The sequence below is a fragment of the Polyergus mexicanus genome, unplaced genomic scaffold (genome assembly GCF_030449975.1).
Source record: "Polyergus mexicanus isolate NDT 795.1 unplaced genomic scaffold, iyPolMexi1.0 SCAF_4, whole genome shotgun sequence".
NCBI lineage: Eukaryota > Metazoa > Arthropoda > Insecta > Hymenoptera > Formicidae > Polyergus > Polyergus mexicanus.
In genome coordinates, this window is record NW_027223324.1 from 11656596 (window position 1) to 11683268 (window position 26673).

At 34.4% G+C, this 26673-nt stretch overlaps 1 protein-coding gene across 4 annotated transcripts in view; it reads right to left on the minus strand.

Moving 5' to 3' along the window:
• Window positions 1–26673, minus strand: part of Gaba-b-r3 (gamma-aminobutyric acid type B receptor subunit 3) — a 60064-nt gene that overhangs the window by 6215 nt on the left and 27176 nt on the right. For 2 of the 4 annotated variants that reach the window (XM_070294082.1, XM_070294086.1), the window contains exons 4-16: window positions 25808–25912; window positions 25149–25214; window positions 18197–18391; window positions 15947–16171; window positions 15310–15370; window positions 4504–4627; window positions 3853–3969; window positions 3368–3506; window positions 2754–2870; window positions 2429–2590; window positions 2188–2291; window positions 1482–1775; window positions 559–793 (exon numbers count right to left, since the gene is read on the minus strand). In XM_070294082.1, the coding sequence (XP_070150183.1) occupies window positions 559–793; window positions 1482–1775; window positions 2188–2291; window positions 2429–2590; window positions 2754–2870; window positions 3368–3506; window positions 3853–3969; window positions 4504–4627; window positions 15310–15370; window positions 15947–16171; window positions 18197–18391; window positions 25149–25214; window positions 25808–25912 (1944 nt within the window). Of the gene's footprint in view, window positions 1–558; window positions 804–1481; window positions 1776–2187; window positions 2292–2428; window positions 2591–2753; window positions 2871–3367; window positions 3507–3852; window positions 3970–4503; window positions 4628–15309; window positions 15371–15946; window positions 16172–18196; window positions 18392–25148; window positions 25215–25807; window positions 25913–26673 lie in introns of all 4 variants that reach the window. The other 2 variants (XM_070294083.1, XM_070294085.1) reach the window with 1 other exon arrangement.

A 26673-nucleotide genomic window follows, 5' to 3' on the forward strand; every position in this document is an offset into this window, starting at 1 on the left:
AATACTTATAATTCCTTCCTTCTCTTCTGTCTGCAAAGCCGGGATTCGTCGTGCAAATTTTAGCACGTCCATTCCTATCTCTTATTGTGCTTTTTATCTCACAATAATCTGTCAGTCATATTTTTTATCATTTATGTTCCAAGTGCTTTTATGTTATGTTAGTTAACTTTGGCTCCGTGTCTTCAATAAGTAATGTATTTCGATAAAGAAAACTTTTGTCACTTTTTCATAGAATTAATACGGATATTAACTTTCAAATTTAGAATTTACTAAAAGTCAATTTATATCGTTTCGCAAGATACGATACAAAATGTATAAAGATGACCGATCAATACTCTCTTATCTTCTTTATACTGTATAAAGACGCGCGGGTCTTTTATCGGACTTCTGCCATCGTTGAAATCTATCTGACTGTTGTATCTTGATTAATTCAACGAACGAAAAAGATAGATTAAATTTTCAAAGTAATTTCAAGATTTTAGATAGTAAAAATTGGAACAGGGTTCTTTCTGCACGACGGATCTCAATAATCATCCGCGATGATCAATTTACGCTTACCGGATGAATCAGCCGAAGGCCAGCTGGCTCGGGGAATAACCGGTGGCAGAACACTGAGCAATAACAGGGGCAAACCACCCCCGATACTCGGATTTCGTTGCGGAATCGAGGTGCTTGATGAGGCGCGCGACGGCTCCGTTGGCTCTTGCGCCAGTTGCTTCTCCAATCTCGCCAATTCCAGTTCCAGCTGTGCCATCTCACGTCGATAAACTCGGTTTTGCACCTCCACACGATACTGTAATTCTCTGTTGTCAAAATACGACTATTTTTTTAGAAAAATACCGAACTCTAGCATATTTTTATTTTTTACGCAAATGTCAATTCTTGTATTTTTATAAAAAATGATGATTTTATTAAATATGTATTATATAATATTACTTACATATTAACCCTAGTTAACCGTTTTTTTTCAAAATCAATGAAATTAAAATTATACACACATACTTAATATTTGAACTGTCAAATGTGTGCGTCAATTTTTAAATGATATTTAGAAATTTGTCAATGCAAGTGAGAAAGAAAATCTTGAAAATATATTTGTATATGACAGAGATGTAGATTTTAAAATGGCAAAAATTTGAAATAGTTTCGGAAACGAGTCTTTCATAAAAAAATAACGTTAGTTGTATTAAATAAGTTCAATGGTTGTTCTTAAACTTTGCGACGCAACACAAAGTTATTTTTCTCTCAACGTTTCGAAGGAATGCGAGGGAACTGCAACGCGTAGGTGCGATAAAGGGACATTGTCTTGAGGTTTATCCGCCCAATCGATTAACGTCCGTTATAAGGAGGGAGAATCTCTTACTGATATGTTGAACTGTCGTGTTTTATCTTTCTTCCGCGCGCTATTTTTAATTTTATTTTAATTTTCTCTATCTTCTCCGACGTTTTACGTCAAGGAGGGATTCTCTTTTGTCACTTACCTTCTGTCATCGGTGACAAATCTACGCGTGTTGCATTCGATCTTGAGACCGAAACTCTGCACAACCGGATCGGCTCTCTCGCCCGCTAGGATGTTTGCCAATTGTGGCAAAAAAAGCAGCGCCAGGGTCGCCGTCGTCGAAGCCAAGATCAGGGCAGTGATCGTGACGAAGGCCAAGGTTGCGCGGTCGGGCATTAAATTGGCTAGTACTACGACGATACTTGACGTGATTACTACAAAGTACACGCTCATACCAATGTATTGCGAGTCATTTAGAGCTGGAATCTTTACGTGCCTGAAACCATGAGCGATTTATTCGTGTATTATACCAGGTATATAAATATGAAACCGGAATTTTTGTATAGGAAATACACGTTTATTGTATGAAAATGATAAAAAATATTTTATTCAAAGTATTGCTCATTGCTAGCTACCATATATCTCTGTATGATACTCTGACAGTATTTAAGCCAACGATGCCGATTAATTCTTTCCAAGACGCATGGAAATATTTGACAGACTATCAAGCTTAAACAATAGACATTCAAGGAAAGCGATAAAGAAAACAGGATTATAGCTTAATAATCCCGCGAAGATTACAGATATGAGAAATTAATCGAAATAATACATAAAATATGCAACAGATTATCTTTATTATTGAGAGAACCGGTTTGCCAACTTCGGGACGTCTTTATCTTTGAGCTCACCTCGTTTCCCAGGCCATGTAGACTCCGACTACGAGTAATAAACCTTTGTAAACGTAGAGAGCACTTAACCAACCGTTTGTATGCTGCGAACGGCACACCTCCACCTGTGCAAGAGCAAATAAAGATGCAAGTTAATTACAGCTTGTTAATGATAATCGGGCAATCGTGATGTTCAGCTGTATCCATTCGCTCGTTCGAGATGACGAGACAAACCGGAACGTGTGTGTTTCGCATCGGTTACCTGAGGTTGATAGACGACCCCCCGGTCCTGCGGGCTAATCTCCAGGGTCAGATTTTGCAAGTGACGTTGCATTGGGTCTAGAATCACCCATAGTGTTACCACAACAACGTCAATCACCAGGAGCATGCAGATCAAGAATATCAGCTGGGTGTCCTGGAGCAGCTGGAAAATACAAAGCGATAAATCTCTGCGATTTATGTATCTGACGACAGAATATTGATTCTGTAAGTCTGCGTAACTTTTTTCCAGATTCTCTTTGACACAAATATTAGTTTTGCGTTTGATCACTAGATGTGGGAAGAGAATTATTGCCATGTCGACCAACCTTGTTCTTCACGACCCCGCTCCGGCTCCTGGTGAAGATCCTGTGTACTCGATAAGTCTTTGTGAACATCGAGCCAAAAGCCAGAGAGAAGCCGGCCGATAACAGATACACTCTCGCCTGTAAATTGAAAATACGCACCACGCGCTTACGTTATATAATCTCCCTTTTTAAAAGAAAATATCCCATAATATAATATTATATATACGCAGGATATTACAAGGACGAGCAGTTTTCTGCAAATTTCTAGCAAACAAATTCTATGATCGCTAATATAATTATCAATATACGACTGATAATATAAAATTGCACATTGTTGCACAATTTCATTATTGTTACATGTTGCATTTCGGAATGTAAAGCAATTGCACTTTAATTTACCAACCGTAAAACATTATTTTTCTTAAAAAGATTTTCAAGTCGAGACTTGTTTAAGAAATGTGTCTTTAATATAAAATTTCTTATATACTTTTTAATTTATAAATCCCTCTCATGTGCTGATATTATGTATATATTAATGGAGATTATTAACATACATTATGTAAATTAAACTAATACCCATATTATTGATCGTAACATCGGGGATGTTAATATTCCCCATAATGGATCTTAATCACCTTGCACACCGTAGGATAATAACCGTCGCTGTCGGGTAAAGTGGCGTCGTCCAGTCCCAAAAGTATGACAGCACCGTAGACCAGGCCACAACCAACGGCCGCCATATTATTTAGCCTTGGGCTTGAAAGTTTTATGCTTCTGCCAATAACCAGGAATAATGAACTTGAGTGATATACCGTGACGATTTACATATAAATTCATTGATATATGTATATATATATATATATATAGCAATCGTCATTCCTAATATGAATGAGCTGTCTCTTCATTTGTTTTGATTGGTAAAAAAATATTGTCTCGGTATATTCTTTTACGAGTTCTTTTTTTACTAAAATAATTAATTTATATATTTAAACAAGATTAACCAAATAGTTATTCTATCTACAGAATAGATTCGCGTAGGACAAGTAATTTAATAGATATTACTTAAACGTTTGACAATTATTCGTGTGTGTTGCTTGTATTGAGAGAATAATAAGCTTACTTGTGTTTACGAAAGTGGAGATTGAAAGCCAGGAAAGCAAGAGCTAAAGTAACACCAACACTGGCAATGCAGGTAACGGCGAGGAAAGCAGCAGGTGCCACTGTCACCATTCGTAATCTGCATGCGATAATATATACACGGTCACTCGGGCGGCTCTCATGGATTTGACGAATTATCGATCGATGTTATCGAATAGCGTATAAATTAATTTAACACGTTGTTTCGTGATGTTATAATTGCTACCGCTATTACTTTACATAATTCGGTACAAGGTATGATTACATCACCGAAATATTGCAAATAAACGCGTGTTAAAACGATTAAATATTTGACGGCGATGATTTTGTCACGTGTCTATCTATTTACGTAGCATTGATTATTTCATTAATTTTGCGATAAAATTATTAATCTTTATTTATATTATTAAATTTTGGCTTGTATAATGATAAGATTAGACGCACGTGTAAGATGAAAAAAAAACGTTATAGGCCGTGTACTATCTTTTTTTATATATCTATGTTTTTTTAACCACTTAAACATGCTTATTTAAGTATACAAATTAGAAGGAAATTATAGAAGTATTAAAATTTGATTTATCTAATAATGATTGAGTGATTGAATTGAGCCTATAATAATATTGATAATACATACCGGAAGACTCTGCGAGCCGCTGGCACTTGCCCCCCGGGCCATCTTGTAGCCACACATCCTGGACAGTTCATTATCAGTTTCCCATCTTCGGGAGTGTAGATAGCTATTCTCTTAATAATGTCTCCTGTAATCGAAAAACTGTTCGATCAACCATCCGAAGCGTGTGGTAAAAGTGCGCTATTAAATTGCAGTTTGGTTCCAGTAAATAAGTTTTATCCCAGTAAATTTTCAACACAGAAATTAATAACTATTATTAAAAATTAATTATTATCGCAAAAACTTCTTGATTTAATAATTATTATTACACTTTCATTTTATTCAAATTATGCAATTTTCGGAAGGTGAAAATCACGATTATTTCAGGAATAGAAAGTTATAAAATTCTCTAATGAAATATAGTGAAATAGATTTTTCGTCAGAATAAAGACTATCGATTTTTACTTTAAGCTATATTTTGTGTCTGCTCTGCTTTATTTCGATTTTTTCTTTCTTTCTCTGCTTGTGAATGCTTGATAAAACTGTTCCGTTCGTGCGTCGAATAAGTAGCGAAAAGAGATCGAGACGTCCAAAGAGGACGTTTATTCAAGTTGGAAGGGTAATTTTCTCTCTCTTGCCGTTTCCGATTGTTTACACATCTATTGTTTTCTTCTTTTTATTGAAGGCAATTTTGAAACAGAAATTAAATACTATATTAATGTCCCCGCAACTGATGATATGCGTATAAATAGGAAGAATTTTGATTTAATCTGCGAATAAAAAAATCAACAGCACCAAACAATTCGCAATTATGTGTGATCAAATTTTTAAGTACCATTCAATATTAATTCTAGCAAAATGGATGTGACTTTTCAAATTCTGATGATTATCTTCTTATTGGAGACGGAATTATATTGCACATTGAAAGAGCAACGTTAATCAAATCGAGGTTTTAATTGCTTCTGCCTCATCGTTCGGCATCTTTAGAAAATCCATTACTCGCTTCTTTTTCTCTCGTACTCATTCGGCGATTTACCAGCCAAAGTCGATAAGTTCGGATATTCGCAAGGCAAAAGGTGGATTGGAGCCGTGAGAACCTTGTCAGCATTGCTATCATCGCACCTGAGGTCAAAATTTCAATGAAAAACCTATTCAAATAATGGATTAAACGCCATTCGATTAATCTGATCGATTCTGAAAGCGATCATTTTATAGTAAAGCGTAGCACGAAGAATTGACAAGTAAATACACTATCAGAAAATATATATTTGATTTTAAATTAATTTTAATTATTTTTTATGATAATTGAATAAAATAAATTTCTTACTTTTTATAATGTACATGTATTATATTATTTTATAATTTCATATTATTTCACTTGTAATAAGAAGTATGTAAGTAAATGTATCATCCCTTTTATATGCAACATTAGTCGAATACATATATAACAATATCGAATTCGCAATAGTATCATACGAAGAGAATTGATAATCTGTTACAATTTGACGATAGAGATGTTATATCGCTCAATTTGTACCTTACTCGCAACATTATGCACATTTCGATTCAATGACGATGCGATATACAAATTGCCTGGAATCGATAAGCTATCGCATAGTTCTAGGAAATAATACTAATTTGATTGTAGATTACAACTGAATAGAAAAGTTGAAATTTCCTGGAACTTGCAATTGTAAAGATACTGATATATCTCTAATGAATCTTTTAAGCAGACTTTTTTTTCATGTTTTTTCGACTTTGAAATAAGTGTCAACGATTCGGAATCCGTGTCAAGTTTTTAGAAATATAATCGATATAATTGTATTTTTTTTCACTGGTACACATATACATTTCAATATATAATTAGTATATAATATATATATTTGAAACATTACTTTTATATTATAAATGCTTAACAATACTATTCTTTTGTACGTACACGAGTATAATACTTATTGTTAGTCCATAAAATTTAAATGTAATATAGCGAGAAAGATTATATTCAAGAATAAGAAAATTATATTTAAAATTTTAAAATATAAAAAATAGATAAATTCTATATAGAGTTGAAAAATTTGCCTCAATAATTAAAGCTGCTAGATATTATCAATTAAAGGACACGATCTTCTCAGAGTATAAAACTGTTACGCAGATTCAAAGTTTCAGTAGCTACTTATCATATAACAAATGCGGGAACCGAGTGCTTTTGCCAATTTGTTGTTATTCTGATTATATCGAGTTTTAGAAACAGTCCAAAGCATTCTATATGTTCGTCGACAATTTTCTTTTATAATACCAAGAGTAGTTAGTTGTTTCGCGTCAACTTTAATTCGAAAAGCAACAAAGAATAGAGAGTCATGTCGTCGGATTTATTCTTCCTGCTAGAAACAGCAAACGAGCGAATACTTGCAATTTATGATACCTATATCGCCTTTTGTTTCCTCCCGTGCCGCGTTTATGTGAGTTTCTTTCACGTGCAGCTCAAAGCGTTTAAGTCATTTTTCACAAGCTTTCGCGAAGTCAAATTTACGATAAAATTTTATTTTAGAATTTTATCTGCGTGTAATGTAAAGATGTATCTTTAGGATTAAATTTTGTACATTTTATGTAAAATTTGAGAAAGACGTTTATCGCGAATTTTTTTGCAGATCCTCTCGCCTCTTGCATCCAATAATTTGTTCGTCTTTCGTTGCATCGTGCGGCGCGATGGCGATTATCATTTGACAGCGAGGGAAAAGAATTAGTGCATGTGATTACATACCCGTATAATAAATTGTTGGCCAAAGAACATTGTATCCGCTCTGGTCATTTAAATATACAACCGGCGGATAAAGAGATATATGTCATTCGCGGTTTTATAGGTGAATTTATTTTATTTTTTTTTTCTGTCCTTCATATATACATTCCAGCATTGGGAGGCAATTTCTCCAGCGAGAAACCATCGTAATATTTTGTGATAAACCCGCGACAACACGGCACGCGGTGACGCGATGACTGCGAGTTTAATCCCACGTGCAAATTAAGCGCAACAAATTTTAGAATGCACTTTGAATTTCTCCACAGAGCTAATAGATACAATTTCGTGTATCAGAATTATATATTATATATATATATATATATATATATATATATATATATATATATATATATATATATATTGGGATAATAATATATGTTTTTGAATAACTTTTTGATATTACGATATAATAAAGTAAAAAAGCGGAATAGGCCACCGCATACAGTGGTCGATAGTGATTAATGAGAAAGGAGCGGAAGTAACAAAATGAAATAATGACACGATAAATGTTAGTGACGTAAACCCGATTGCCTAGATATTGCTCAAGATATTCGAAATAAGCGACACGTCTATTTTAGTCAATTCGTAGATATGTGATCAGACGATCATTTTGTTGTCATAAATAAAACAGAGTTCAATCGAACGCAGAAGTTTTCCGCTTGCATCCGATTATTCGATACAACGTGATACGCAAACACACAACTTGGTCTATAATTTATCTCTCTTTTGGAGATACCAAGTCGAATCGATATTCGTGACGGCCCGTCGTTTAAGAAATCTTCCTTATATCGTATCATGCTCAGTGTTCTTCGCAACCCTCGTTGACCTATACCTATATGAAGAACCGTCATTCAGTCAGTTCAATCAATCGCCCTCGATAAATTTCTTTCATCCATTATTATACGATGAAATGAGAATAACATGATAGGTACGTGATTTCGACCAATCCACACCATTTAATATGTTGTACGAAAGGCAGACGATTTTATATATATATTTATATATATATATATATATATTTCGACTTTCTCTATATCTCTTTCGAGAGTCCAATATATTGACAACGCGAGGCTTGACTATTTGCCGTGAAATTTGATAGATTGCAGTAGAAGTTTGACAGCTGAGAACAAATGCGCGGTGTGAAAAAAGAAACGAAAGACAGGTCACAGGTGGTAAACGCGCAGTCGATACTATTTAATTTGTCCAAACAGCAGAGCCCTTTGTGCGAGTCCTCTTTGTAGTCTCTATTGGCGCCGGAAATTCGTGCCAGTTTGTTGACTTCATCTAAAATCGATGCCATCGACGCGATGAGAAAGAAGTCGCATCTTCGCGATGCTCCGACCAGGGCTAACGAGCCAAGTGATGAGAGTATGTGATGTACCATAGACGGTAGTTATCAGAACGGCGTGAAAATGGCAAGAGGTCAGAGCGAGCTTTACCAGGAGAAATAGGAAATGAGAATGTGTCACCCGTTCTCGACGAAATCCGTACGTCACCAACCCCTTTTGATGAATCGTCTAAAAACTTTCCTAATGGAGGAGAATACTTCGCAATTGTTTTTGTTCCAACTAAAACATGACTAATGATTTTCGATGAGTTTCGAAGAGTTTTTTTTTCGTCATAAAAATATTCTACGGAAACTCAGCTAAAACACATTGTAGGATTATGAGCGGTGGAAATAAAATACTTGGTGTCTCTAAAAATACACCGATCTTGCTGCCGAACAAAGAAAGAGAAGTAACGTTAAATCTTGCGGTAACGTATCAAGAGGGTCTCAAGTTTAAACAAAGCGCTTTGGATTATCTATGTCTCAATTTCTCTTTGTTAAGCTGCCTAGTGGCAAGAGAAGGCAGATGCTAATATTTGTTGAAAACTTTACAGAATCTCTTTTAAGAGCCATAGGAGTAACAGGTTCCAATAACGAGCGTTGCTGTTATATTCTTCTAATAATGAGAAAATTATTTTGTTTATAATGTTTATAACGCGTTATAAATCAATATCTTTATTTTCGTGCCCAAAAATATAATCATGGAGTTACATCAAAAAATTTATCGAGAGATAATATTTGATAGATGAATGATATTCATATAATCTTTAGCTTGGAAAAAAAAGAACATTTGTATCTTACATATACGATATAACAAAAGACGAAAAAGCTGAGCAGAGAGATATTTGTCATCTTTTTTTCTATATTGAAGCTTTTAAGAGATTGTTTAGGCCGTACCATTTTTAGTCGAACGTAACGCGGGTGTAGATACAATCGAAGAAGAATAATGAATCGCGATCTCGGTCTCGATTCTCGAAAGCATGATGGGGAATGCGCGAAAGCAAGGCAATACTACTGACACGTTCTGGCACCATTAGAAATATTTCCTTGTTATCGGTTGCACGAGCGTACACGCATAAGCGCGTTATGCGCTTCCCGAGGGAGGCTTGATTTCGCGGAGAATTCTAACGCCGGAATCGTAAGCATACCGCAATGGTCCGCAGTGCTTCTGCGGACCACTCGAATTATGCGTCGGGATTGTTTGCGCTGGCGAGAGAGAACTCTTGACCCATTGTTCGCCATTGGCGAGGCGGCACCGTAGATCTCGAATCTCGTCGATGTATGTAGACAGATCTCGAATCTCGCGACGGATGGATCGCGTTCCCGTGCATTCGCGCAAGGCGCCCGGATTCTTTGACGTGGCGCGTATCGATTATCGCGCGGCTCGATTTACGCGAAAAATTCGACGACAATCTCCGATGTATCTCATCCGTGAATTCCACGCACGTAAATTTTTATATCGCCGCATCCGTCTCGCAAATCTTGTTTACCGCGCGCACGATTTTCGAGCACGGTTCGGTTTTATTTTTTAGATTTCTGGCAAAATTTGATGGTTATTCAAATTTCGACTCATGCACACGCGGAAACGTACCGTTTGCAACATACGATGTTGCACTTAGCCCCTGCATTTTAATGACGCAATTTTCGACCGAGGATAATGGATGTTACATGCGAATATACATGACGTAAAATAATTCTCCATCTCTTTTGGCAACTCAGACGTGAAATTTTATCATATCCAAATAGTTAATCCGATTGAAATTGAATCGTAATTTTATCTCAGCGCTTTTTCTTGTAGAAAATAAATTTTGGAATTTCAACGAGAGGACACGTATGTGGACATTTCCGGTGGGAACAATGCGAAAGCAATTACGATATTTCTTGGTTTTGCAGCGCCATATTTTGCATTATTACTACGATGCACGAGAGATATTTGACGCAGGCGTAATTACTAACGCGTTAATTACCCGCAGTCTGCAAGTAATGCAAATTAAAAGAGCTCACTTTTCAACGTCAAATTATTTAGCATCGGATTATAAAACAATAATAATATTAGAATGATATAACATATTACTTTTCTTTTATTTCGACTAAAGTTGTCATTATTATTGATTATAATTCGATAAACATACGTCGAATTTAACTGACACATGACTTTGATGATAAAAATGTTAGTTTAGCCAAGTAATATTTTTTTGAAAATGTATTTCGGTTTGGTCTTATCTTCTAACTTTTGCATGCCTCTGTTCTTGTCGATTTCGACAAGATCGTCCATTTTTACTAATAATGCCCAATTGACTTTTTACCGATGTACAAAATACCGTCGATAAAATGTCGGATATTATTAGACATGTTACTGCGAGATTCACGATGACGATCGCGTCTCATGGCTTATATCTCAGACGGACTCAGACGACTTTGCCATTATCCGGTAAGGATATATAAACCGCGACATCGACCGAACTGATGTTTGCTCTGCTCCGTGTTCCAACGGAAACTCGTGTAAAAGCCTTTACGAGCGTTAAACTTTGGCGCCGACAAGGGATTTAGGTGATTCTCTATTTTCTGGAATTGTTAACTTACTCTCTTTATCTTTCTCACGTTCTTAACCGCCATAGAGCGAATCTTCCTCGGAAAATTCCACTTATACGACGGAAAAATGAAATCGTCGACTCGTGCATAGAAACGCAAATGCTCTAACGTGACGCTGCAAAAAACTAACTGAATATGCAATTGGTCGCTTTTATTTTCGTCCCGTTATCGGAACTCCACGAATCGCGATTTGATATGCAAATTTAATTTATCTTTCCCGGTTAAAGGCATACCGCCACATTTTTAACGTATCTGTATGAGACGTCGATCAATTTTTGACAGTTCTGTCTATTCTATTACGCTTTTTTTATAGTTCTGATCATATTCTTTCATTTTTATTTTCTAATTATTAGCAGTGTTAATTAACTTTTTTCTATAAGATTGCTGAACAAAGATTTCATCATAAATGAATTTTATCGGAAGAATCCCGAAATATTCCACTTATATATATATATATATATATATATATATATTCAATTAGTTTTCAGATTTCTTATCGCGTATAACTGACATTTATTTATATTAATTATGCAAAGCATTTTTATTTAAACAAATTTACTATGCGCTTGTAGAAAAAAAATTGTTACATACATACATACAAAATAAAATGAAAAAGTTAACGTATAGCTTATCATAAAAAACAAACAGAAGGACAAAAGGCCGAAAATATTTGATGGTCAAATATTAGTCAATTTATTTCCCGAAATAAATTCAGCAAAAACCTTTTTCACGCGATTTCTCAGTTCGTTGCATCTATAAAAAAAAAGTGCATTTTTTTCAATATTGAAATGTCACGCGGTAAATGGTTGAATATATTAAAAGACTTCATGCCACATATATTGGAAATTTATAGAGAAAGTAGTGGTCTCTAATGGATTTAACGTGATTGTGTGATTGATTGGAATTAAATATTGAGGCTAAGGTAGATGAGTCGATTTTCACGGCATAATGTATATGTACGTGTATAATATATTCGATTATCAACCAGCGAATGTATCTAGAATCGGAATGACCTAAAATCATAATAATCGGTTCTTAAAGATATATTGTCTTAGGTTTATATATTATATTGAAAAATAAAATTCATAAATCTTATTCTAAGAAAAGGAAATAAATTTTGATAGAGAGAAAGAAAGTAATGTAAAATTTTGTAGAATGTTTGTTCAACATTTTCCTATAACAATATTGAAAACTAAATATTGTCTATATTCTACTTCAATAAATAATGCATATTTAACAGAGATCAGTATTTGATTTAACTCGAAGCAACACAATGCTAGTAATCGATACATATCAATTTCCTGTTAAGCCAATTTGCAGGAGACATTCGGTTTCACATTATGACATTTCACTTGTAAATAGCATTAGGAAATACGAAATAATAGGCATTATGCGTAGAATAGAATGTAATAAATAATTATTATCTTGATGATTTAACTGAAATGCCAAATATATGATACAATTACCTAATCTTGATTTGATCTTTAAAAATGAAGAGTTAAAATAAAAATTTAATAGTACACATAGCAAGAGATATCTGATTGCAATTTTAAGTACAAAAGGCACTCAATTTAATAATTCAATGCCAGTTTTGCGAACGAAGTTAATAGTTGCACAGTTGAGCTACGTCAAGTCAGTAGTTTGCGAAGTCTATGCGATTTCTCGTAGAAGCTCCTCTCGGACGAATGGGAATGTCGCAAGAAGTTTTCACGCCTATTTGTTAGCGATATAGCGAAGCGAGTTTTATCCATTAATAGCAAAATTAACAACAAATGGATTATCGTAAATTCGAAATTCTATACGGATTAATAAATAAATCGTACAATAATGTATAGAGATCTCATTTTACGAATGAAAGAGTTGAATTGATAAAACCTTGTGACATAATATCTTAAGCCGCACGGAAAATTGACAAAAGGGCTTAAAAAAATAGCTTATCTCCGACTAACACAAATGGAAACGTGAGCCGGTTACCGTGATATATATCTACATTCAATTCTCTTTACGGCTTTTCTAAGGCAAATGCGGGTAATTCTATTTGTATACAGGGTGTCCCCAATTTAAATGGCAAAACTTCAAGAGCGTGTAGGGGACCGAAAAAATAAGACAAGAAGTCCTTTAGAGATTTGCTTGTTTTTGCTCCATTTTAGAGAAAATCGCAAAAATTCAATCTCTCATTGTCAGTTGCTCTCTTGAGTTGATTGGCACCGAATAAACTTTCTGCTTCAAGGTTCCTTACGTGTGTAAAAACTTGATATTATTCTTTACGGTGCCAATCAATTCAAGAGAGCAATTAAGAGACCGAATCATAGATGCAGTGCACCAAATATCACTAGAACAATGTCTAGCTGCAATTAATGAGATCAGTGCTAGATGTAATGCTTGCATTACTGCAAGAGGGCAACATTTTAAACAATATTTGCATTAAAAAGATGATAACATAAATAAAATGTAAATAAATAACCAAAAAAACGAAAACTTGTTTTGTTTCTTTTTTTGTGATTTTCTCCAAAATGGAGCAAAAACGAGCAAACCTCTAAAGGACTTTCTGTCTTAGCTTTTCAGTCCCCTACACGCTCCTGAAGTTTTGCCATTTAAATTGAAGACACCCTGTATATAGGACATCTGAAATGACAGAATTTTCGCGAAATATATATATATATACAGAGAGAGAGAGAGAGAGAGAGAGAGAGAAACTTATATAATGCAATTAAATAATATTACGATAATGTTAACAAACTAAATTTTTAGTTGAGAACGTATGCGCGGTTACGTGGATACATTTACGGAAAAAAGAAATGACAGGACGAAAGTCATCACGCGGTGCGACGTCAGTGTGCATCGCGCGACTTTCTCCGCTAATGTTCTCATGTATTAATTAACGTTATATCCAAATGCTATGACAGCGTTATTGTACCGTTAACGATAAGAAATGATTAATTTTTAATTTAAAAGCGGCGTTGTGTTGCAATGTACAATTTTTTAAACGCGAACACGCCGATCGCGAGTTTCAACAAAGCGACGCGGGAAGCTATTATAATTAGAAGCGTTTTATATATTTTTGATGACATCGTTACACACATACACATTATTTTTTATATTTCGCAGTTTTTACAATTATTTTCATATATATATCAATATTCTTTTGTATATTAATTAAAAATATTTATTATGCATTCTGCAGCGATGACAACAATTTATAAATGATTGATTTATTTTTTATCATTTATAGTAAAGTTGTAATAATTGATTAATTTTTAACAAAAATTGCTCAATATACCTGAAATAAAATATAATTATCATGGAAGTTCATTTAAATACATGAGATATTTCGAACAACGCTTGCAAAAATATGAGATCGGGACAGTTTGCGAAATATCGATGACAGGGAGAAATTGATCTTTCGAACTCTTCATATCAAAGCAAGCATACGGGAATAATATCATTTCGAGATTCACATAAACGATGACACACAACGCATAGAAAGCGATTTTTGAAAGAAAGATTGAACGTTTTCTTGAAGAGAATATATATTATACGTGAGACGCTATGTCGCGAATCTGCGATTATGATAGACCGAGGATTTAAAACACGGCGCGGAAATGCTCGTCAATATAAAATACATTAGCGGGATGCTAGACGTGTGTCTCATAATAGAAAACTCATAAATTGGATTATGTGCGCGTCCACGCGCCAATTGTCCCCAATGAGAGTATACGCGATATACCGCATCGTTAGAGCCAAAGCCATTGTCTGTGCTTTCAACCTAGTTGTATCGTTTTATCGTGTTGCCTGGCGTAAGCTCCCGCTCATTGTACGTTTAACGGCGTTATTGACATTGGTGTCGAATGGATGAAGCGTGAAGTCCGGAGAGTATCTGGCGAAATGTGTCAGTAACTCGTTAGTGAAGTTTCGATTTGTGTCAACAAATGACGTTTATCGTGCCAAATCTCTTGGCTAAACCAATAATTCCCCGATCTTTCAATTCGCGTCAATCGACTCGTTAAATTTGATAATTCTATCTTACTAACTCCAGAAAACAGATTATGTCCGGAGAAATACATAGCATTTTACAAAAATATATCTTTTATTTAAATATCTTTATTACACTTACCCTGCATTTGATCAAAAGCCGTGATGCCCACGCGATCCGCATCGTCGAAAGAAACCGGTCCCTTCGAACACGACGAGAATAAAATATATGAAAAATGTATGAACAAATTTGTCGCAAAATAACGACGGAATATTGGAATCATATTATTTAAAATATAAAGGATAATTAGAGTTTCGTTAGCGTAACGCAAACTCAGTCATGCGTTTGTTTTTATTTTTATAGACTACCAGCTAATACAAATTAATACTATCGTTATATCGATTTCGTGCGAATTATAAAAGTCCTCTTTTACAAATTTGTCACTTTAAGAAAAATTGATAGGTAGATATAATAGTCTACAATCTTATAACATTAAATTTAATTTGTCAAAAAAAGTTTTTCATCTTCAATGATTAAAAGTAAACTTTAAAAGGAAGAGAATCGTTCGACATTCTTGTTAAAGAAGAGTCGACTTTAACTAGGCAAGAGGAATCTATAGACGCGAAAGGATATGGATAGTTGCGGAACGTCTCGTGTATACGGATTTGTGTGAAGCAATTTTATACTTTTTTTCGTGACGTTTCTTAAGTCTCGCGGACGTATGTAATAAACGGCCACTCCCGGCGCTTTATTTATCTTTCGTCTGTCCCGGACTCACCGAAACTCCGATAAAGTGCAGCAGTTTCAGCTGCTCCAGCAAGCGGTAAGTGAGATCCTTTTTCGTATGCGTGTACCACGCCATGCTCTCGTTCTGTCGATTCAGAAGGACCTCAGTCTTAGCAAGGGCGAGTGCCATGGCCCACACGGCGTCGTATGTTTGTCCCGCAAATTTCGAATGCGCGACGCCTCTGTTAACCAGCTCTGAAGTAAATTTCGCACTGGTCTGCAAAATAAACGAGAATAGCACATGAAGCGTGTTGGATGGTTCGCGAAACATTGGCAAACTCTGTCGTATAATTAAAAAAATTGAAGCATATATATATATATATATATATATATATATATATATAGAGAGAGAGAGAGAGAGAGAACAGTTTGAATCAACGGTCGAGCGGACATTAATTTAATTTGTCGTTTGCATCAACGAGATCCATGTACTTTCATTTGAAAAAAAAATATGGCGCGAGCGTAATAAAAAGGAACTTAATTTCTTGTTAATTTAACATTTATCAATTCGATATCAAAATCTACAAAATATTGACACGAAGAAACGATCGTAATTTATAATAATGTTATCTTTATTGCAGGCGCGATGAGGATGCCATAAGCTGGATCAGCGAAGCTGTCGTAATCCGATTAATCACCGGGATAAATTTGCATAATAAGTACATGATAATATAGAATGATAAATTCTGATTTTTCAAATTTACCGCAGCAAATTCTGATTTAGTGACTACAGATCGTAGTTTATTATAGATTAACACATAATAAGTATTCTTGAACCTTCCTGTATGCGTTACATTAAGCTTGCTAGAAGAGAGAGAAATAGTCAAAGTACCATTTCTCTAATAACCTCAGCGTCACATAATGTACACTTGCATTTATAATTTTACGCTCTGAATCAGAACTTTAACAATTGTGTACTAAAAGGGAAAATGATATGATATCATTTCGTTCCCCTTTATGTTCAGCATATTTGAAATACTCTTCCAACGGCTTAACTTTTGAAACGCAAATCCGTTCTATCATAGGCTAAAAAGTTATACGATTACTTTCAAGAGAATATTAAACTTGCTATCTTCGAAGTTATTGTTATTAATAGGGTTAAATGTTACATATATGTTACATAACACATATAATTTATGAATGATTAATCATATTTGTAGAAAATTTTCGGTTTGACATTATACGAATTTGGCATTGATAAATTTTTTTTATTCTATTAGTAGAAAATTTTAATTTTAACATTCGGAGCTATAAAAAAATATCTATCACGTTTATTAATAGCGTCATTAAAGTTTCCGTATTTCAAACATAATTATTTTTTCCACCCGGTGGAACGAGAAATTACACAGATATACGCGGCAGAAATTATTCATGATGATATCGCGAGAGGAAGCCGTGTCCCACGGCATACTCGGGACAGATCTATATTGGAAAAGTATTCGTGGGAGAAATGCCAGTCGGATGTGTGAAAAGTGTGATGTGCACGATCCACGTACGACAGTTTCGCGAAAAGTCTATTTTTATGTGTCTATTTTCACGACTTGTTATTTTCAAGAATATTTGAAACCGATGGTTACTTAGTCGATACGATAATATCAATTATGACGGCTCGTCGTCATTAAACCGATTAGATTCAACGCTAAAAAGTTTAAGATGTGAAAAGGCGATGCTCGCGCGTTCCATCGGTCCCTACGTTTGTTTCTACTTTGACGTTTACGACACAAGCTTTTTAATGAAACAGAATGGAAAGGTGAGTTCGTCACAAGACATTCAACTTTCTTTGCTTGCATACTCTAATTTTCGCTCGGGACTTCGTTTATTATGCTAGCAGCAGCAGCAATGAATTTATTGTTACAGTTTTGTGACTAACAATAAGCTTTCGCATTTTTGTTTTCGTTTTAGTAACATTTTAGTTACGTAAAATTCTGCAATTCTTGCCGTTATCATTAGCAGTAATGGCCGACAGTTCTTTTCTTTTTTTATGTGCTTACATAAATGTATTTAATAAACTGCTGCAAATGCAATTTTTGTTAATGGAAAGACCTACTTTAAATTGATCAAAGGATACAATAGATGAAAATGGAGAGAAACTTGGAGAATTTTATACATATTGTTCAGAAATTAGTTATACGCTTATGTTATATTAATTCGATGGTAACCTTTTTTATTAGCCATTTTTTATTAATAAGCCCTACTAACACTTTTAGAGGTTTATCCGGAAAATTTCGCAAAAACGACGTACCAATCCTGAGTCGCTGATCTCGTCTCCCACGACCGTGGCGTGACTCCTGACGATGATTAAACCATCCAGAGTTTGCGACAGCTGAGAAGGCGAACATTCTCCGACACGCCAATCGTTCGTCATCCCCAACGAGTCGGCGGTATCACCTGGCAATATCCAAGCGTAATCACCGCCGTGCATCCCGAGCTTCCAAGCCTAAAAAAATCATAGTTTATGATAAAAAGGTTTCACAAGGTAAAAGATTTTATAAACACGTTTTTGCAAAATTTATTCTAGATGAGTTCGCTGTTTAACGCTGTGCGCAGGATATGCTGACAAAACTCTCTCCGGCAACAAAATTGAACACACGGGGTTATAAAAGAATATTGCCTCGGTTCATCGCGTTTGCGAACAATAGGCGCGAAAACATAATGCTGCGCCGATAATGCTATATTATCGCGATCGATTCCGGACGATTGCATGTTTCGTCGAGATAGCCAAGGACGATCACGAATTCATCGCTTCTTCTATCGATCAGTTTTACTTGATCGACTTACTGAAGAGCGCGAGAAGGATTATATCGCAATCGCGCGTCCGATCAGATTTTATAATATCATCTGGCGAGGTCTTCTCTCCGAAAAGGAATCGACGGCGATCGCTGTGTCGGTCACTGGAAATATTTATGACGATCGCGTAACGATGTTGGATATTCCGTATAATGAGAAATAACGTCGAGAAAAAGATTGTCCGCGGACCCTTCGCGAGAGAATGTCTGTAAAATATAAACCGTCATCCTCGTGTCTCCCTCTTGTCTTCCTGTTGCCTTTACTTCCCGACATTTTTCGTCTTCTGCTCTAGAATTCTCTTTTTACTTTTCCCGTTTCATGGTTCTGCCGGGTGTACTTTGAGCTTTGTAATATTGTATCTGCCTAAGGCATTTTATATCGTCTTCTTGCTTTACCGGTCAAGTTAGCGGATGAAATAGGTCGTCGTTATGAAATTGTACTTTGAGAGCATCTCGACGCTTTCTTCTTTCAATGGATTATACCTGTATATTCATCTTGAGACACAATTCATTAATTTTCTTTGCTAGATACAAAACGCGATTATAATCATCTACGAGGACGATGTATGTAATACTTACATAAGAGGATAATAATTATGAATTATATAATGTGTGTGTGTGTGTGTGATATATTGTTTAGAAAAATTAAACGCACGAGAGATATCTAAATAATTATTCTTAGCGCGGAGTAACGGTTAAAATATATTTTTTAATGCACCTATAAAATAATAACTCCAAAAATCTGTATTAAAAATAAAGTCTAGATAATTTTCCTGTTTAATTGTATTCTTAACAATACTATACATGTACAATTATTCAATAGGTATTAAAAAATATTATATAAAGCCAGGTATTTTAATTTCTATATAAAATCTAGATATAAGGAATCCTATGGGGAGAATAACTAAAATACTTGATTCAGTTATTGTTCTTTTATTCGTATAAAAAAATTATCAATTTTGATAATACATGTACTTGTGGCACCAGTCTCATCGTACAAAAATTCGCGTTCTTTAAAGTGATATATTTTGTCACTAGTGAACGAAATACAGCAAATACACGAGAACACAACTTGTCACGAATGAAGAAGGCGTATCAGTTCTTAAAGGCTCTAGAAGCAAACGTCGGCAAATATCGAGCACGTGCATTATCGTAAATCAGATTGCTATGTTTTTTTACAAGCGTAACCAGCCAGTACACTAAAAGTGGTGATAAAAAGTTGTTATTTCAGCGCAAAAGGCCGCGGTAGCGCAGTTAATGGCTGGGATTATTTGTGGTTCGGCGCTAAACTAAGGAGGAGGTGGGTAATTGCGTGTGCTTCCGTTTTACTTAAAGTATAGTTTTTCGATAACGTTAGTATATCCTATAACATGATCTCTCCGCAACGACGAAAGAAAGGGAATTGATCGTTAAAAAATATTGAATCACGAATATTTCATTATTTTTGCATCTTTTTGTGTGTATATATTATAATTTTTATTACAGCAGAGATTTCATCCCCCTGCGAATTTCTGGTAATTGAATGAATCTCTTTTGTTTCGTTCTCGATCTAATCTCATTAATTATACAATTACGACAGTAAATAATGGCACAAAAGTCATACGTGTATAGCGATATATTTTTCCCCGAAATGATCGTTTCTTCGACATGTGTATCGGTTTTCATGCCTGAATTATATTATTATCCGTTACTTTCTGGAAACAACTTATCATTCAATTCAGAATAATAGATTTGCAGCGAACCGCACGATTCCAACATGCGCCGCTTCAGAATATTCCCATTCCTCAATTGATCAATAGGTCAAGATTCGCTGGAAAATCGTATCTTCGTTACGTACGCGTCATCGGCAACTATCGACATAAAGCATAAAAAAAAAGGAGAAACGAGATTGAAATTGCGCAGGTGAGAAATCACAAATTGTTTCAAGAAAAATTTCTGCAGTAAAAAATTCTATCAATTGCCTCACGTGTTATAATTGTGCTATAAATTTTTAAAAAATACTAAATTTTTTATCGGTTTTTTTTTCTTTCAACTTGTTGTATTATGAATCGATCGTAAAAATAGACTTTTACACCAATGTTACGGTTTATGCGGCTGTTGCAAAGGTACTTTTAGTAAGGATATATATTATTGTTATGGTTTAAAGATTTAAACAGTAAGATATCTAATATTTTACATGGCATGATGAGATCACGATTATCCGGAATTGGATTAACTAGAGAAACGTGCACAATGGCCATAAAAAGAAAAATTGCAATAATCTGATATTATAAATTATGACTATATATTGTCGGAACATAAACGTACAAAAATATATAAAAAGAAGATTCTTCAAATGCGTATCACGTCTTATATTAGTCATATAATCACCCACAAAAAATATAAAAGCAAGTATATAGAAAACTATTACTTTTTTTTATAAAAAAGTATTCATATTGAAGATATCGATTCGCTGTTGTACAATGATTACGTTCATAACGACCTATAAAGGCACAAAATATAATCCTTTTTTGTTCGCTTATAAAAAATGATCATATCAATTTATCAGCTTCTATACAAGATATTAATCTTTCGTTCCGCGTTACATTTTCTTTCCCGTTTCGCTGTACTATTGTGTCGAGAAGGAAACAGACAATGTCTATCCCTATGTAACCGTAATATAAACGGTGCGAGCGTGACTTACGAATATTAAACGTCGCCCAAAAAACGACGAATAACGATCGGATGAGTCGTTTGATGGGAAGCACAATTCGATCTAACGATAATTCTTGAAAGATGGCAATTGAACTGTCGATATATACGGCTATCCAAGATGGGTCGTCTCTTCGTGCTCGAAACCCGTTTTATTAATTCTCGGAAATTCATTTTCACGCATCGTTTATGTAATTGACCGATATGAGAGATATCGAGAACCCTATCCGAGGATCTCCATTTACAGAGAAACACGTGCGACGCGCTGATCTATTTTGCGAATATGAATAATCTAATATGATATTAACGTTGAATGTCCTACAATTTTGACGTTTCTCCCCTAGGTAGGATGGGTCAAAGAATATTCGTATAATCTAAAATTATCCTTGCGTGTGACGTTGAAGTTTTGCGTAGGAATAATCGTGACAGTCGAAGAGAAATAGACACTATTGTCGAGGTTTAAGGTGTCATATGGTTCGCGTAAGATGTCATGTATGTTACGTGTTAGCTCGGGTTAACTTGTAAAGCAAACCGATATACATACTTCAATGCAAACGTGCGCACCGGACACTGATGTGGGTACACACGATCACGAATGTAATACAATGGCCTGTCCCTTCGACTGTACAGTACAGCGCGCAATGTCCGCTAAATGAAAATGAGGCAACTTATAATAGCGCAAGTGAGAAAATGTTGGAATTAGTCCAAACGCGCAATTATCTAGATTGTCTCGCATTGCTGAAATCTCAGAATAAAAAGAAATATCTCATTTCTTTAATAACGAAGCTAATATTTTCAAAATTATGTAAGCTATTATTAGAATGTATTTGCTCAACAATTGCACTAAAATATCTCTTTTAAAATCATTGTTTTGTTTTTTTAGAATATCTAAATAAAAAAATATTCTAGCATGAGAGAAACATATATTATTATAAACGAACATGTGAGTGTGCTATCATTAAAATATAAATTTTTTAATATCTGGAGATAGATGAGAGTTGATCTAACACGGAAATGCAGCTGCGGAAATATCGTGCATAAGCTCAGGAAATGAACCATAAAATCTTGGAACACTAAACAACACGATTTAAAGCATCGCACGCAGAGAGTCGAAGAGAGAGAGAGAGAGAGAGAGAGAGAGAGAGAGGGAATAGAAAGACTTATTGCAACTTGGTAATTTGTGGTAAAGGTGCAAGTAGCGCATATATTCCGGAATACGACGAACCAAATGTAATTTGACCTCGATGCATATAGCGATGTTACGTAGAAATTAAATTAGAGTAAATTTAACATAAAAAAATGCAATTTACTGGGTTTTCCTCAAAGATACAAGAGAATTTAATATTATTCTTCTCCCTTTTGTGCCTCAATTAACTTTAATGACAATTACGGAGATGTAACACCAAATAAATTAAAGTAGTCCAGCATCCAAAGTCGAAAGATTCGAGGAAGGACAAAACTCCGGTGAGATATGTGTCTGATATAATAAAATATTTATCAGTAATTAAGGTTTCTTTTATATCAGACATTTTCTTTTCTGGATCCCATCTCATTTATAATGAAAGAATTTATCAGTAGCTAGGACTTGTTTTATATCAGACATTTTCTGCTCAACGGCATCCCCTATTATTCCATAAAGGCGAAGAACGCCAATATACATGTAATATACTCTTTTATTGTTTCATGGTATTTCTTTCGGCATACGCATCGATTTTCAAGCTCTTTAGCTTTCGATTGAATACTTGAACAAATTATCAACATTCCGTATACGTGTTTGCGAGAAAATTTGCAGCTACGCCGAGTCGCACATTGCGTAAACAAGAAATTGCGAACAAGTATTGATATGAAGGATTTGCAAGAAAAAATTGGTTGTTATGTACATTAGCAAGAATATAAAAAAAAAAAACAATGTTATTTATGAAACTCGCACCATTTCTTTAATGCTAAATAACAATAGTAACTTTACGGAGTTCTTATTCATTCTACACTAAAATTAAAGCGATCTCTTAATAATTCAATATTGCATATTTACACAATATTTATATTATACACAATAGTTATTTGCAATTTAAAATAATAATTTAGTAACAATAATTTTTCAATGAGTTTTTTAATTTTCATGTTGCGATTTTACGCGTTACCAATTCATTGATTCATTCTTTGATAATTTTGAAATAACGATCGCAGTATGGTTTATGTATATCGCAATCTAAAATGCAAGGTGCTTCTCTCAATGGATCATTCTGTTTATTTGTTTACGTATATTTTGGTGTTTTATCTACATGTTCATCACTATACGAATTGAATATACTTCAAAACTCGCAAACAAGACTCTGAAAGCTTTTGCGAATGGTTCGATCTTAAATTACAAAGGGAGCGAGAAGAGAAGCTAAACTCTGTGTCCCATTGGCGTTATGTGCTTATGCTTTCGTAGTATTATATGGTTATTGATAATATGTATCTAATACATTTGATATCCACTTTCTACGCTTCGCTTAAAGACAAATATATATTTATACGATATGTAGTAGAATTATATCATGTAATATAGAGAAAAGAGACTGCTGTGTATTTGTACTGTTTGTGCATGATACATTTTCATAGGAAAATCAAGTTCCGCTTAACATTGTAAAAAATTTCATGACACAATAAAGCGTAGGAGTGTTCCAGTTTCTTTTCGCTCCGGTTTTGTAATTATTTGCAACAACAAAAAATTCACCGTTGTATTGCTTCCACGAATTCAGGCTTTCGTAAAATCCACAAACCCACGCTGCAAAAGATTGCCGAACGTTTTCATTTTCTAAAGTTTGAAGAGAATTTTTGATGTACTGTGTGGACAAAAAGTACGCAATGAATTTTTATCATCTAGTAAATATTATAAATTCAGGTCATAATGGATGCATTATTTTTCAATCAAATCCATCGTATTGCTTTAATACTTGACACGAAAGTATTTTCCAGTTCTGGATGTTATTTTTCCATAAAACTTATTGCGCGCACTATTTTCGTAATACTTGACACGAAAGCATTTTCGAGTTCAATGACGTATTGAATGATTGAGCATTTCGAATGGTCATCTACTTATTTTTTAAAGTAGTGTGTTAAATCACATAATTATAATGCCAATACATAGTTATTAAATTTTACAAAAATCTGATTTTGAAGCAACAAAATGTACTTGTGAAAGAGCATTTTATTATTTCTTCGCTGATGGTAAAAGAGATAACGCAAATAATATCGTCACAAGATAATTAATTGGGGTAATTGATAATAATATTTGAAAATATGAGCGCTGTGAAGAGAGAGTTACATTTTTAAACGAATTTCGCAGTCGTTGGATGCGCGACAAAACGAGTAACGTTTTGGCAGACAAAATTACATTTTTTTTTTATTAGTGAAAAATTTCGACCGAGCCAATAGAAACTTTAGACATGTGTGAAAAGTCTAAATGATGACCTAACTTTGTTGAAATTACATGAGTTGTATAATGAAAGTTATTAAAAGCATCATTAATTAATTTGTAAGGATATAATCCTTGGTTTATCATTTTGTAGGTATTTGCGCTAAAAGTTCCAGATTTTACACTTTTTTTCTTATTATAAAAAATAAAAAGAAAGAGAGAAAGTTTAGTTATAATAATTTTATGAAAAATCTTTTATAAAATTCATATTTCAAAAGTGATATTTTTATTTAATCAAATTTATTTTCGCAACTTACCTCACAGAAAACACGTTGCGCCAATTGTGGTGAGAAACTTCCGATAATTATCCTAGTATCTAATTCCTGTAATTAAAATAGAAAGTAGAAAATAATAACAATTTTGAACATCTTTTATTATTGACAGTTTCAGTTTGACAATGAGATTAATAAAGCATTATTAATACGCGAAAAAAATTGATTGCAATTATTGATACTGAGTAAAAGAAGAAGAGAGAGAGAGAGATAGAGAGAGATGATTGTACATTAGAAATTTTATTTGCATCGTAATTTTGCGTTAATTCTAATAAAATTATTGTTTTGTGCTTTTTTACCTAGCTAAATATCGACTAACATGTGTTTAGTCATATCTAAAGTACAAAATTACCCTTTTATCAAAAATTAGGTTAATCTGCACATATTAATGCTGCAAATGCAAATTTAATCCTGATGCGTCCTTGCCAATCGATACTTTATCGCTCGTCTCGTGAGAATCAACTTTGCATTTCAAAGGCAAATTACGGCCAAAGACGATTTGAACTACCGGCTGGTCGAATAAACCACCACCTTCAGAATCGGATCTAACTGCGCGAAACGACCATGACAAACGCTCGTTGTTGAATTGTAAGAGAAAAAAGAGGAAGAAACGATATAGTGTGACATTTGAGGGCGATTATTACCTTTAAAGTTCGCAATTGTTCCTTATAATCGTTCTCGGCAAACGTGATGGTAGCAGTGCACGTGATATTTGCCTGCTCCAGTTCCGTGACCAGATCGTTCACTGCCTGAAACAGAGATGTGTCATACGTGTAACGTGAAGCACGAAGCCAGCGATAGATGCGGAAACGCGAATATGTGACATTTGTTTGTCCCGTCCTATTTAGGCGAAACGAAAATCTCGCACGTCGCCTTTACAAATACGCATCGTACGTCACATCGTACGGAACGCTACGTGAGTTTTGCTTCGTTTATCTAGAAAAGGACTATCATGTTGTTCGTTTATCTCGCATTTATGGCCGTTTCTCGAAAAACGCATCATTCGTATAACGCAGTTTAATTAGCAACGCGTAAGTTTTAGGTAGTATAGATACTTTATGATATAGACCAATTTGTGCGTAGGATGTTCCGTCGGATATAAACTGTTTTATTTTTAAAATAATTTAAATCTAGTTTTTGGAAACGATATATGGATTTTAGAAATGCGAACTGATACATCGATGCGTCGCAACATTTTCCTAATTACGGTTATTTGACTTCCAACATAGAAGACTTACGTATGTTTTGCTAAAAAAATTTTAAAAATCGAATTTCTTTTTATTAAAGAAAGAAAGTCAAGTTTTAAAATATCGCGAGTAATATAATCCGAAAAATTGCGTGACTGTTTGATATATAACGATTAAAAGATTATAAATCGTATAAATTGTCTTTTATCGTTAATTTATTAATTCCCCTCTCGTATTTCAAAATCCTGATAATACGACATTCCTGGTTTTATCCGTGATATATTGTCTAGCCTACATTAAAGCCGGATATGATGTGTGGTGGT